At 36.8% G+C, this 15203-nt stretch overlaps 1 protein-coding gene across 1 annotated transcript; it reads right to left on the bottom strand.

The window, feature by feature from the left end:
* Positions 1–305: 305 nt before the first annotated feature.
* On the bottom strand, positions 306–13967 carry LOC118801757 (membrane-spanning 4-domains subfamily A member 4D-like). The gene is made up of 8 exons (XM_036562119.1): positions 13871–13967; positions 13085–13265; positions 11890–12000; positions 11730–11786; positions 6313–6435; positions 1090–1197; positions 796–852; positions 306–610 (listed from the first exon to the last, which is right to left on the bottom strand). Exons 2-8 carry the CDS (start codon positions 13238–13240, stop codon positions 524–526), a joined length of 699 nt encoding a protein of 232 aa, XP_036418012.1. The 5' UTR covers positions 13241–13265; positions 13871–13967; the 3' UTR covers positions 306–523.
* Between the last annotated feature and the right edge of the window lie 1236 nt (positions 13968–15203).

Raw genomic sequence — 15203 nt, 5'->3', positions numbered from 1 at the left:
ACAAACATATCTGACCTACTTATGACACTGATGTTCATGAGGGACTGAATGATTTAAGACAATTACTACTGGGTTTACAAATAATAAACACACACATATATATAACACACACACACACACCTATATATATATATATATATATATAATATAATAAAATATATATATATAATATATATATATATATATATATATATATATATATATATATATATAATAAAAATGTCAGATTTTTTTAAATAAATGAATTTTATATATATATATATATATATATATATATATATATATATATACTATACGATGTGTTCAAGTGACACAAAATACAATCTAACCATATTTTGTCCAAATACGCATACTTTAAATTCATTTATTTTAAAAAGTCATAGACATTTTCATAACATTATTGAAACATGTTTGCATCAGAGCACCCGCATTAATACTTTGGAAGAAAAAACACTGTAAAGTTCTATAGTAGCAGAATATTTATAATGTTATTGTGGTGTTTCATCTGGAGATGTTTTTAGTCTCAGTTATCTTTCATCTCACTGTATGATGGAGGACTTTCTTTTGGTGGACTGTTCATGGTGGCAACATTGACTGCATTCAGTGGATACTGTAAAGCAAAGAATATGCACATATTGTAAAAGCTGTAGACTGTAAACTAAGTAACCAGCAGCTTAGTTACCAATAAAGGGCTGTAAATATACAGTACAGGACTGTAACACATTTTAAAGTAATTTTCCTCAAATTTTACAGTATTAACTCTTAGACTCAAAGGCTAATTTTACATATTATTACCTGCTCACTGGGGTAATCAGGACATCCTGCTTGGTTTAGAGCCACAGTGATGTTCACCTACAGACATACAGAGAGATTCATAAGCTGCATAGTTTATACAGGGTGAGTCACTTTACAAGGTCATTACAGCAGATAGAAAACATGTGTAAACAATGTTCACTGACAGTCATCTCTTGATCAAAGGGGGCAGTGTAAATAATAAAACTCAAACTCTTCAACAACAATATAAAGGAATATACCCACTGGGTATTTTATTATATCTCTGAAACTGTCCTTATTTTTTCTGAAACTTACAGAAGGTTCATCACTGCAGGTGGCTTTACAGGCAAAGACTGAGACACAGATGGAGATGATGAACTGAATTATGGAACAAATCACCAGCACTACAGCAATCTCAAAGATCTAAAAATAAAATAAAACAAAATAAAGTTAGTTTCATCATAAACTGGTTCATTCTTAAGGTGTATGTACTATACAGAGCCATGTGAAGACTTCATAGCTACAGAACTCTCACTGGTAGATTAACAGGAGTAACATTTTTGGACACAGTAGTGTTTATTGTGCAAAATAGAAACCAGCTTTCATTCAACAAACAAAATGGCAAATTCTTATTTTTTCAGCAACAGATAAAAAGCAAAAGTACACAAACATACATACATAAAAATCACTTTAACCCTTAGAGTCCTAGCACTATTAGGTGTTTTTTTCCCCCCGTTTTTGTCAGTTCCTCTTTCAGTTGTTGTAACTCTAGTAATTAAATGAGACAGCCACATGTTATATGTTGTTTTATTTTCAGAAGACATGTGGCTTCTCAAATATGTAATCACCTGAGTTGTAAATGCCCACAGAAGTTTGATATTTTTATGAAACTGGACATGTTTTGATCAAAAATTTACCAAGCGCCTGTTTTTTTTTTTACTTATCTTTGACTGTATCTATTCAAAACATCACTGCACTGCTTAGATGTCAATGAGAAAGTTTTAGGATAAAGTGTCTATGAGCTGAAAATATAAGAATTTTGATGATTGTTCATTATATGGCTTATTACTGTGAAATAGTATGTGCTTAGCATCAGGCGGACTTATTTTTCTTGATATTCTCACCTAAAGGAGACATGCAGATTGCTAAAACTGCATGTGACAGACTGACACAGCAGGTCAAGCCTTTGGGTTTTTTGTTCTGGGCCAATATGGCTAATATTCCAGCTAATACAACACTGTTTTAGTACACTGGGTGTTTATTATCAGCTGCTTATAATAACAATGACTCCTATAATAAAGAATCCTTCCAGAAATGATCAGATAAACAACTAGTTTATCTAGAAAACGCACAATAAAGAGTCTGTACCGTAATATAAACCTGAAATTTGGATCAGTCCAGCGGGGTTGGACAGACGCCAGAAGACTCGGAAGGTGCGCGCGCAGCTTTTCTGTTCTAGATGCGCGTCACGTGACCAACGTGCCGTTGCTAGGAAACACGCGCACAAACACAGCAGGAACACTGCCGAGCCGCGCGCAGCTTCAGAGCGGCTAATCGGCGGAGGCGCTGAGAGGCGTTTTCGGTCGATGATACTGACTCATCTAATCAGATATTAGATCTGAAACACCGTGTAAACATTTCAGAAGCCCTATAATAAACAATAGTAGTGTAAATAAAGCGAGATGCGCGCGCACGCGGTGATCAGAGCGCGAGGAGCGGAGAGAAAGAGCGGTTTTTTTAGCGGAGGGCAGTGAAAAACGCGCCTGGAGCTTCAGAGCGGCTAATCGGCGGAGGCGCTGAGAGGCGCTGAAGAGGCGTTTTCGGTCGATAATACTGACTCAACTAATCAGATATTAGATCTGAAACACCGTGTAAACGTTTCAGAAGCCCTATAATAAACAATAGTAGTGTAAATAAAGCGAAATGCAGAGTTTATCAGCTCAGAAACTGAGATTTACTAGAAGAATAAAACAGAAACTGTGAAGGAGCGTCTATTTGACTGTTTTTCTACAGTGGATTACTCACAGACGCTTCGTCGGACCGCGATGGGGCCGCTGTTTTTAGAAGCGGGAGACTCCGCAGTTTCTGAGGATGTGCGTAGTGAACTGCTGCGGTAAAGCATTCCTGAGTTATAAAGCTGAGAAGACAAGGTGTGATTTATGACGCAAAATCCGTCATTAGGGCCGATAAGGTTAAGAGTTAATTGATGGGGTAACGTGGGGAGGCGGTCCTGCTACCAGGAGAGAATTTTGAAGAATCCCTCTCACAGCAGCAGTTCATTCAGCTAATCTATAGAAATTTCAATAAGTATTTTATTTTTATTGTCAGAACTGAGATCTGCATTGTTTTCCTGAAGGTCTATGAATCAGGCGTTTACCCTGATCTTCCACACCCCCAGATTCTACAGCAGCAGACTGATCTGATCTGATCTGGAAATCAGCTCTTTATTCTGGTTTTAGCTCCATAAAATTCCACAGCTTGACTCATTTTACATTAAACTCTTCATAAACTTAACCAGACAGATTTAAACTAAAAGTCCGAAACGTGAACAGATGGTGAAGTCTAGTGAGCAGTAAGTTTTCATTTTCACATGTATGGTTGTTTTCTTTCTTCTATAGTTTTTGAATGATGGGTGCACAAGGTTAATGTGTGCAAATGATCATTTTTTGCAACTAAGTCGATCAGCTTCTACTTAGTTTTTGTGTTAAACTGATTTTAAACTCGTAGTACATGTTGATCTCCATGAGCTGCTAAAACTTAGGGATTAGGGAGCATCAACAGGCGTGATGTATCAATGTAACAAATTATACTGTGAGACAAATTTGTCATCTTTATATTTTAAATATTTCCATAAATTGCTCCACCTATAATCTAACAATCTGAGTGCATTCTTTGTGTGTGTCATGTGTTGAGTTAAAATCTTTTTAAGAAGTCTTGTTGAAACTATGTTCCTCTTTTCTTTATTTAATTAAACATCCTTAATCAACGACAAGTAATCTGAAAGTAATGGAAAGTAATCAGAAAACATTAATTTAGTAATCATTCAGATTTTATAATTCCATTTTTAACACACACACACACACACACACGCACACACACACACACACACACACACAGACACATATATTATATATTTACACAACCTCAATTTCAAAAAAGTTGGGATGCTGTATAAAATGTAAATAAATGTAAATAAAAACAGAATGCAATGATTTGCTTTCACGCCTGCTAGAGACTCGTCTAGTGTAACAGACTACATTTCCCAGGAGAACCTGGGAGATCATGTGACGACAGACTTCCCAATGGAGTCGGAATCCCTTGTGGACTACATTACCCAGCAGCCAAGTGGAGATCATGTGACTAGTGTTGATCGACCTCGCACCTACCAGCGTTCACAGTCACCCGAATACTGAGTGTTTTCACCTGTGTGTTTCAGTCGTATGACTAATCTAGTTTAGTATTTTAGCCCGGGCTTTAGCTTAGGACCTTTGCGAGGTATTGTTTCATTCCTGAACTTACTGAGCGTTTTCTTTGGTTTGCTTACTCTGTTTTTGACCCCAATCTCGTTTGTTTCTGACCTCGTTTTTGCCTGCTCCTTTTGTACCTTTGCTTGTTTTTGGGATTTGTGATTTCGACCTTTTTGCCTGCCTTTTGTCTCTGCCTTTTGTCTCGCCCTCTGGACTTGTTTGCCTGTGGTGATGATCACCTGTGTGATCATTTATTGCCTTTTGGTTTTGACCCCTGCCTGTACTTCGACTACGACTTTGCCTAGTGTTAATAAAGCCTGTACTCTTACTTTTATCCACACACGTCTGAACCTTGCTGACTGGTTACATCTGCAAATCTCATACACCCACGTTTTATTCACAATAGAACATAGAACACATATCAGATGTTGAAAGTGGACCAATTTACCATTTCATGAAAAACATTAACTCATTTAGAACTTGCTGTCAGCAATGCATCTCAGAAAAGTTGGGACAGGGCCACGACTACTATTGTGTAGCATCCCCTCTTCTTTTAACAACAGTCTGTAAATGTCTGGGAAGTGAGGAGACCAATTGCTGGAGTTTTAGGAGAGGAATGTTGTCCCATTCTTGTCTGATGTAGGATTGTAGCTGCTCAGCAGTCCTGGGTCTTCTTTGATGGATTTTTTGTTTCATGATGCGCCAAATGTTTTCTATTGGTAAAAGATCTGGACTGCAGGCAGGCCAGTTCAGCACCCGGACTCTTCTTCTGCAAAGCCATGCTTTTGTGATGAATGCAGTATGTAGTTTAGCAATGTATATATATGCAAGGCTTTCCCTGAAAGTGACGTTGTCTGGATGGGAGCATATGTTGTTCTAAAACCTCTATATACTGTTCAGCATTAATAGTGCCTTTCCAGCTGTGTAATTTGCTCACACCTTAGGCACTAATGCAACCCCATACCATCAGAGATGCAGGCTTTTGAACTGTGCACTGATGACAGGCTGGATGGTCCCTCTCCTCTTCAGTCTGCAGGACACGGCGTCCGTGGTTTCCAAAAAGAATTTCAAATTCAAATCTGACAACAGAGCAGTTTTTCATTTTGCCTCAGTTAAATGAGCTTGGGCCCAGAGAAGATGGCAGCATTTCTGGATGGTGTTGACATATGGCTTCTTCTTTGCATGATACAGCTTTAATTTGCATTTGTGGATTGCACAGGCGAACTGTGTTCACAGACAATGATTTCTGTAAGTGTTCCTGAGCCCACGCAGTGATTACCAGTACAGAATCATGCCTGTTTTCAATGCGGTGCCTCCTGAGGGCCCGAAGATCACGAGCATCCAATACTGACCAGCGGCCTGTCCCTGCATACAGTGATTTCTCCAGATTCTCAGAATCTTTTGATGATATTATGTACTGTATATGGTGGGATAGCCAAAGTCTTCACAATTTTACGTTGAGGAACATTTTTCTGAAATTGTTCCACAATTTTTAGATGCAGTTTTTCATAGATTGGTGAACCTCTGCCCATCTTTGCTTCTAAGAGACTCTGCCTCTCTAATATGCTCTTTTTATACCCAGTCATGTGAGTTAGTTGCCTCCAGTGGTTTTTATTGGTACCACTTACTTTTCCAGAATTTGTTGCCCCTGTCCCAGGACAACGTTGCTGACAGCAAGTTCTAAATGAGTTAATGTTTTTAATGAAATGTTAAAATGTGTCACTTTCAACATCTGATATGTTCTATGTTCTGTTGTGAATAAAATCTATGAGATTTGCAAAGCATTATATTCTGTTTTTATTTACATTTATATATATATATATATATATATATATATATATATGTGTGTGTGTGTGTGTGTGTGTGTGTGTGTGTGTGTGTGTGTGTGTATATCTTGAATTATTTTATATCTAATCTAGAAGTTTAAATATCTCCTGAAAATGAATTATTTGTTATTAATTGCCAAATTAAATGAATGCACAGTGGTCTCTGACTGTGAATCAAATAAAAGCATGAGATATACAACTGATATACAATTATGTCAAGTGATGACAAAAAGAAAAAATCTTACCACAGAACAGCTATAGTCGCTGGGCCTACACCATTGCACTATTACCAAAAGCAGCAATAACACAGTGATGGTTATTGCTGCAGTTATTATGCTTATCACATTCATCACCAGAGCACCAGTCACCTAGATGAGAAACAGAAAACAAAAGCAAAAGATGAGCACCAATAAAAAAATTCATTCAATTACTTTGATTTCCAAAATTACAGTCATACTGAAACACAAAAGGCAATTGACACGTCTAAATCAAATGTATGGTTACATGATCAGAGAGGGAGCAAATGCTCTCCACTGTATTTCAGTCTGGAGGCTAGCAAGCTAAACTATTAGGAACATAGACCATTATTGCTAACTGTTGAGCCAGGCTCACCAGCTGATGTTTCAGGAAAAAATATAAGGGCAGATTCCACCCATAGTGAGGCAGATTTTCAAAAATGCGTCTCATAAGCAAATTCTTTGTTTGTTTGACATTCCGACAGTTTTTTCATCAAACATTTACTCAAACATAATCCTATGATTTGTTAATGTTGAACTCTTCATATGTTAAAATGAAAATGACCATCACTTGCTAACAGTCAGTTAGCTCGTCTTTATCTGCTGTGGAAGATTAACAAGTTACCTCTTTTAGATGAATCATCACTCTCACAAAATAATAAGAGAAGAGTTTTTTTTATCTTATTTTGATTTTGGAACAGTGTCGATTTGTATTCCATCTCTAATAAACTGGTTTGTACACTTGTTAGAGTTGTTAGCTAACTAGCTAAGTAATCTGTTTGCGCATGCTTAGCTAACATTAGCAAGCTACGTTAATAGCTCTGTTCCGGGTTACTTATGCTAACTGACAATGAATACAGGCTCAAATCTGAGCAAGACACGTCGAGTGTCTGGTGTTGGAGTGGCAGAAAAGGAGAAACTAACCAGGTTCTCTGATGTGTGGGGTTGTTAGCTTGCTGGCTAGCAGGCTAATGGCTTCACACACCACAGACCAGGTTTGAGTTTAGAAGATAAAACCAGAAATCTGAACGAGTGACTGAAGCTGTATTTACAGTTAAAAAAGTAAGTTATTATTTCAACTGAGCTGTGATTTGGCAACTAGATGCTAAGTGACTTAAAATCCTGTATCAGACTAATATTTGTGAAATCTTTGTTCTCTCTTCTCCTCATTTACTGCTTTAAGGTTTATCCAAATGTGTACTTATCTTGTGATGACCTTCATATCTCCTAGGTCTACAATTAGCATTTCTCAGGTACGAACAGTTTAAGAACTCTTATTATGTTTTTTACTCCTTGATTATTAAAATTTTCTCCTCAGTTTTTAAGTTAGTGTTAATCTGATATCGTAATTGTTGAAACTATTATTGGTCATTTTTTATTTTATTTATGTATTTCTATAATCCATATTATATATCTGGTGAGTGTTTATTACTAATAGTACTTACTTTTTTTTTCCATTTTTGATGCAGCCAAACAAGCTGACAGTGACAATGACATTGACCAGAGACCTCCATCTGTTAAGGGTCGAGTGTATTTAGCACAGTGACTTAAACTTAACATGTTCATTCTCTTGTTGTCTTTCTCTCCCGCACATATATACACTCACTGGACACTTTTAAGGTACTACTAACTTACAGATTGCAGTGTAGCTGTTTCTCTGCATACCTTTTAGCCCCGTTTCACCCTGTTCTTTAGTGGTCAGATCCCCCACAGGACCACCACAGAGCAGGTATTATTTGGTTGGTGTATTGGACACAGCAGTGATGCTGGAGGTTTTAAACACTGTGGCCACTGACTGTCCATTGTATTAGACACTCCTACGTTGTTGGTCCACCTTGAAGATGTAAAGTCAGAGACAACAGCTCATCTGCTGCTGCACAGTTTGTGTTGGTCATCCTCTCATCCCTCATCAGTGGTCACAGGAAGCTGTTGGTATTCTCCCGTGCCAGTGTGACCGCAGTGCTGAGAACGAAATGATAATACCTGCTCTGTGGTGGTCCTGGTCGGGGTCCTGATAAATGATGAATGAGGTGAAAGAGTTGACTATGCAGAGAAACAGATCAACTACAATCTGAAATTACAGAATGACAATGTGCACCTATACATTAGATGGACCTGATTAAATGGAAAATGACCACAGATACAAGATTGCTGTACATAATTCAGTGGCCAGTGAGTGTAAATATATAATTAAGTTTAATGGTGAACTGCACTCACCAGTTTAGTTTGTAATTTTTGGTAAACACCATTGTAACTGTTTCTTTACTTATGTAATTGTTGTTCCACTAATTTCATAGTGGATTTTGTCTGAATTAGACAATTAAAGCAATTTCTTCAAAATGCTTTGTGGTGTGATCTGTTCATGTCCACATACTGGTGATCACAGGTGAGCTTTAAGAATTGTGACATTTACAAGACATGATACAGTATACAGTGGCTTAATGTATGACATTACAGATTATTTGCAGATTATTGATTGCTCAGCTCAAAGAGCTTTTCTCAAGACTAGTGGTACTTCTTAGCACCACATATGTTCTCATGTTAGCTCAACTAAATATTTATTTTAGCGTTGACAAAAATATGTCAGTCAGGATAACTAATAATTTACAAAAGTTGAGTGAACAAGAAAAAATTCTGGGAAATTCTGTAACAAGTTTTTTTTTGTTGTTGTTGTGCAAGCTAAAAATATGTACAGTGTAATGATACTGATAATCGATTTAGCTCAAAATCAAACTTTCTGTTACTGACAGGGGGAATTTCTGCACAATTAAATTCTTAAGATATAAACAAAACAGATTTTTGTGAAATTCTTTTGTCAAGCATTGATCATATTTAGACCCTTGTTCCACCAGAACGTCAAAACATTTTGCACTTATTAAAAAGTATTGGCATGACTCCTCACCCCTGCTATTAAGTAATGTAAGTTATCAGTGCATTAGGTAAAGGCAGCCAATAATGTATTCAATCAGTTTTCATTCATTACTAAATGCTTAATGTATATTATGTAACAACAATGTAACTACAGATAATGTATTCACTGTTACAGATAGATTACAGTAGTACATCTTACGTAAATACACAAGTATAACAACTTCAGTTTTTACACATTCAGTTGCACACGTGCATCATGATAATCATAACAGCTTATTATCCCTTATGTAGTGATCAGTATATCATAGAGTTTCCAACAAGTCTTATTTGATTGTAACAGTTTGTAATAATTAACCACATTATGAGTTCTTACACTGTATCTGCACAGAACATACCAGCTTTCCTAACATTTGCCTGGCTGTGGTAGTATGTTTGTGATGTATCATGGTACCTAAACTAACCCTCTGTCTTTAAAGCACTTAAAAATCACTTTAAAGTATTATGACTGTATTTACACAGCAACAGCACATATCTGTAAACATAAATATCTAAAGCAATTTCTGAATTATTAATCTTTAATTTTACTACATCTACATACAGACCCACACAAAGACAGTATTAATTTCAATCTGTAAATTCACAGTACCTACATACATTTCTATATTTTACATCAACAGAGAAATGGACATATGCTGTTGCCATGTAAAGCATGGAAACCTAATCAAAGTCTGTAATGTTTTACACAACAACAGCTTCTATACCTCAGCTTATACAAACATAACTACCATAACACTGTTACACATGTGTAATTGCATAAGCAGAAACATGCTGTTACAGCTACTGGGATATGCTTGTGTTACTACATGAGAAAACACTGAAGTTGATACACAGAGAGTGGGACCAAATAATTTCTTAGGAATAAATGATATAGTTCAGTTATTATTAATCATGCATTTACAGTGGGGCAAAAAAAGTATTTAGTCAGCCACTGATTGTGCAAGTTCTCCTACTTAGAAAGATGAGAGAGGTCTGTAATTTTCACCATAGGTCAACAAGCAAGATTTCTGGCTCTCACAGACCTGTAACTTCTTTAAGAAGCTCTTCTGTCCTCCATTTGTTCCCTGTATTAATGGCACCTGTTTGACCTCGTTATCTGTATAAAAGACACCTGTCCACAGCCTCAAACAGTCAGACTCCAAACTCAACCATGGCCAAGACCAAAGAGCTGTCGAAGGACACCAGGAAGAAAATTGTAGACCTGCACCAGGCTGGGAAGAGTGAATCTACAATAGGCAAGCAGGTTGGTGTGAATAAATCAACTGTGGGAGCAATTGTAAGAAAATGGAAGACATACAAGACCATTGATAATCTCCCTCGATCTGGGGCCCCACGCAAGATCTTATCCCATGGGGTCAAAATGATCATGAGAAAAGTGAGCAAAAATCCCAGAACTACACGGAGGGACCTGATGAATGACCTGCAGAGAGCTGGGACCAAAGTAACAAAGGCTACCATCAGTAACACACTACGCCGAGAGGGACTCAAATCCTGCAGTGCCAGGCGTGTCTCCCGCTTAAGCCAGTACATGTCCAGGCCCATCTGAAGTTTGCAAGAGAGCATATGGATGATCCAGAAGAGGATTGGGAGAATATCATGTGGTCAGATGAAACCAAAATAGAACTTTTTGGTAAAAACTCAACTCGTCGTGTTTGGAGGAAGAAGAATGCTGAGTTGCATCCCAAGAACACCATACCTACTGTGAAGCATGGGGGTGGAAACATCATGCTTTGGGGCTGTTTTTCTGCAAAGGGGACAGGACGACTGATCCGTGTTAAGGGAAGAATGAACGGGGCCATGTATCGTGAGATTTTTAGACAAAACCTCTTTCCATCAGTGAGAGCATTGAAGATGGAACGTGGCTGAGGCTTCCAGCATGACAATGATCCCAAACACACCGCTTGGGCAACGAAGGAGTGGCTCCGTAAAAAGCATTTCAAGGTCCTGGAGTTGTCTAGCCAGTCTCCAGACCTCAAACCCATAGAAAATTTGTGGAGGGAGTTGAAAGTCTGTGTTGCCCAGCGACAGCCCCAAAACATCACTGCTCTAGAGGAGATCTGCATGGAGGAATGGGCCAAAATACCAGCTACAGTGTGTGCAAACCTGGTGAAGACTTACAGGAAACGTTTAACCTCTGGCATTGCCAACAAAGGTTATGTTACAAAGTATTGAGTTGAACTTTTGTTATTGACCAAATAGTTATTTTCCATCATAATTTACAAATAAATTGTTTAAAAATCCTACAAAGTGATTTCCTGGATTTGTTTTTCTCATTTTGTCTCTCATAGTTGAAGTGTACCTATGATGAAAATTACAGACCTCTCTCATCTTTCTAAGTAGGAGAACTTGCACAATCAGTGGCTGACTAAACACTTTTTTGCCCCACTGTACAACATAGTACAATTTCAATATTTTTAATGTAAATTTTATTGAAATTAGTCTCAAAGCACCTTTCTGCAATGAATGTAAAAAAAACACTAAAACGGGTGTTTACATACCACACAGCGATGAAGGTTTTTACTTGCTGAAACAGCCAGAGAGCCACTGATGATGTACTGAATGAGAGGAAAAATGGCAGAGTTTTCATTTAAATTGGTATTGGTGTGTATTTTTATAGAAGTATCTCTATCCAATGGAATACCAGCAGATAAAACTTACCATCAAAGCACACCCAAATACAATTCCACCGAAGACAATGAACCTGGGAGAGTCGAAAATCATTGCAATACCAAGCAAGAGTTTCACCAAACCGATGGTTATTTGAACACTCTGTGGGAAAAAGAGACAGATATTTGACTGATCTCAATACTGGTTGAATTTAAATACTGAAAGTTGTAGACGTCTATTGCAGCTGAAGCATTTTCGGTAGAGCTCAAATGAGTCAATTTTAATAAATTTCAGTGCATGTAGGATGTTTAACTAAAATAAAATTTTGGAATGTTTCTGTATGTCACTCCATGTCAAACTGGCTAAATAATGTTTCAACAAAATGTTTGAATAAGAAAAGTAATGCGATTTCCAAAGCACATGTTTATATTCACAACAGCAAATATATATATATATATATATATAATATATATATATATATATATATATATATATATAATATATATATATATATTTTTTTTTTTATATATTAAGTAAGTTTCATAAACATGGCTCACATATGCAATAAACTCAGTGTTAATAGTCACTTAACCAACAATCTGTGTGTAATCAGCATAGCTATCACAGCTGATCTCATGTTTCCTGAAGATGACATTTACCAAGAAGTGACATACACAAAGACAAAAGTAAATGCCCTGAAACCAAACCCACTGTGACTCCACAGGAAATTTCACAGTGTAACCAGGAAATGTTTATTCATTCCATGTAACCTAAACCATCCACTGACATAGTTATGCTGGAGTAAAAATAAACTGAACGAGCTCAGGCTTTCTCCCTTCTTCACTTTGGCAGAGACTGTAATTCTTATTCCTGGGAATGTGTTGGCTGTTTTTCTTTTTTGTGTTTCCTCATGCTCACTTGTCATAGATTACATTTTGTATGAGGATCTGAAACAGCTTAATATGACAAATATACAATCATAGAGGAAATCAAGAGGGGCCAAACACTTTTTCATGGCACTGTCTGTAGATATATTTTGTGACATCACAAAACCAATGAATTCAAAGCAAGCTGTTTTTCTTACAACTAAATTTTCACATATGAACTGGAGAGTGAACTGTAGGTTTTAAAACAAAAACATTAACAATGCTTAAACACTTCAAGAAACTTATTTCAAGAAGGCAAGAGATTTTCAATGATGTGTGCTACTTCACACAAAGCCTGACCAGCAATTTGGGTCACTTACTCCTAATAATTTTGGTTTTCCTTTCAGAAACTTCCGAAGTGGGCCTACAGTGTAGATCATTTGCCCAGGTTCAGTTGATGTTGGTGGGGGGATCACGTGGGTCACAATGGTGTAGCCATTCCTCTTGTTAGAGAGTGGAACTGCAGTGGCTGACATCTTTAAAGTGAACTGAATTATTCACCTGTGAAAGACCAAACATTCATCACACTGTCAGTACAAGAGAACTAGAACAGAACTGTTAAAGATCACAATTAGACCGGCAGCGCTTGAGGGCAGTTAAAAGCTGCTGAATGTCCGTAGTTTACTTCTTATTTTACTTTAAAATCAAATAATATTTATTTTGAAATTAAAGTTGTATTTTTATTAAGAAACTGTGTATTCCATGGAATGAAAATATGCACTTGCTGTTCTTTTGATATTGCATTCAAAATTGCGTTCAGATACTGAGGAGTTGCTGCTATTAAACTTAATATTAAATATTGAAAATTAGCTTAACACACTAAATAAACTTCATGTTACACTAGAAATCAGTGTAGTCATATAGACTTTCTGTATTTGAAAAGGTAAAAACACTGTAAACATTCAGAAAAGTGCATTTTAGGTGGTTACTGTAAATAAACAGTGAAAACAAAAGACAAAAAATAAGCCTTAATAATAAAATCAGCCTTACAGGCAAACGATTATACATACACCTATTATTACAAATAAACTGTTGTGTATAATACATGAATACTTAGTACATATTCATGAAATAAGTTTATGAAACATAAAATCAACCACTGTTACCTGAAAAGAAGAGCTGCTGTTTTCGTCGTGGAGTGCAGTTGGTGTTTGCTGTTCCTCTTCCTCTTCTGAAAGACTTTTCTGTACCCCTCAGGAGGAGTGGCTTACACAAGGCTTTCCACGGAAAATGAAAGTACGTATTGCTGCAAGCTGGACCAAGTCCAAGTAGGAGGGATTTAACTCCACATGTCTCAGTCTGAGCTCCAAACAAGTTTGCATTTTGTTAAAGTCTGTGTTAGGGGTCTAAAACAAATACAAGCAAACAGACTGAACTGTAGGAGGTCCAGTACTCATTTATGATGATTTGGTGTTCATTTACAACTCAGTGCTTATCTCAATGCTAATAAATGTTTACCTTTTAATATTGTACGAGAGGAGAAACTCAGAGACATCAAAATGTTGGTCCATAACTCAGCTTAGAACAGCGCACAGAAAAGGGAGAATCACTGTCCCCATGGTAGGCTCACTCTCACTGTCAGCCTCGGCTCTCCTAAAATAAAGAGTCCCCCAAATGAAAAGACTAAATTAAAGCTACAGAACAGAATAACTCAAGTAAAACTAAACCCAGGCATGCCATGATGCCACAACAGCTTGAAATCGCAGTATTTTTGGGTGTAAAAAATGTGTCTTGTCAGATCGTTTCCATCTTTAATGTGATCTTCCAAAAAACAGACTTAAAAACTCATTTAAGAGATAGGGTGGCACAATGATGAAAAAATGTTATGATCTCATGAGCCCCTTGTTGACTGAGGCTAAAAAAATTGCTTTAATGAGATAATATGAAATGTTTGTATGTTTCTAATAAATACATAAATATAGAAGCAAATATTCACAGTGCTGACATTCAGTGGCTCAAAAAACTTGCAGCACAGGCCCTCATTAACAAAATATTAGCTTACTGTTCTTAATTTTTATTTGAAAAAAGGCTAATATGCACAGGTCACCTTTAGGTTTTGGTCAATATAAAAGAGCAAAGACACTGTTAGAATAAGTCATTTCAATATTCAAAGGCATGTCCTTTACATTAGGCTGTGGATCAAACTCGGGATTGGAAGGATTTCTTTGAAAACTTATTGACAGTAAGTTCACACACAACAATAACAGCAGGTTTACGTGAATTTAAAACTTTTACAAACTGACAATGTCATGAATTACAAGAAAACAACAAAACATGAAACACAAAAAGAAAGGAAGAGTGTTTGTCACAGAGTTTTTATCTTGATGTGGAAACCTTAAAATGTTAAATCCAAAGCCCCTACACAGAAAGTTTAGCTTCAGCTTCCTGCATTTGTGTTTAGATACAACTCTTTTGTTAACCAATATTTTTATATTATTG

The sequence above is a fragment of the Colossoma macropomum genome, unplaced genomic scaffold (genome assembly GCF_904425465.1).
Source record: "Colossoma macropomum unplaced genomic scaffold, Colossoma_macropomum, whole genome shotgun sequence".
Classification (NCBI taxonomy): Eukaryota; Metazoa; Chordata; class Actinopteri; order Characiformes; family Serrasalmidae; genus Colossoma; species Colossoma macropomum.
Note: the sequence above shows the minus strand (reverse complement) of the source record. Positions and strands in the feature narration are given on the sequence as shown.

What these genes read in the sequence shown, in the direction of transcription:
- LOC118801757 (XM_036562119.1), bottom strand. Translation starts at nt 13,240, where the DNA reads ATGTCAGCCACTGCAGTTCCACTCTCTAACAAGAGGAATGGCTACACC. An exon ending in GAAAACCAAAATTATTAGGA is followed by an intron (nt 12,001 to 13,084) that starts GTAAGTGACCCA and finishes TTTTTCCCACAG; the next exon opens with AGTGTTCAAATAACCATCGG. An exon ending in CCTGCAGTGATGAACCTTCT is followed by an intron (nt 853 to 1,089) that starts GTAAGTTTCAGA and finishes GTATGTCTGTAG; the next exon opens with GTGAACATCACTGTGGCTCT.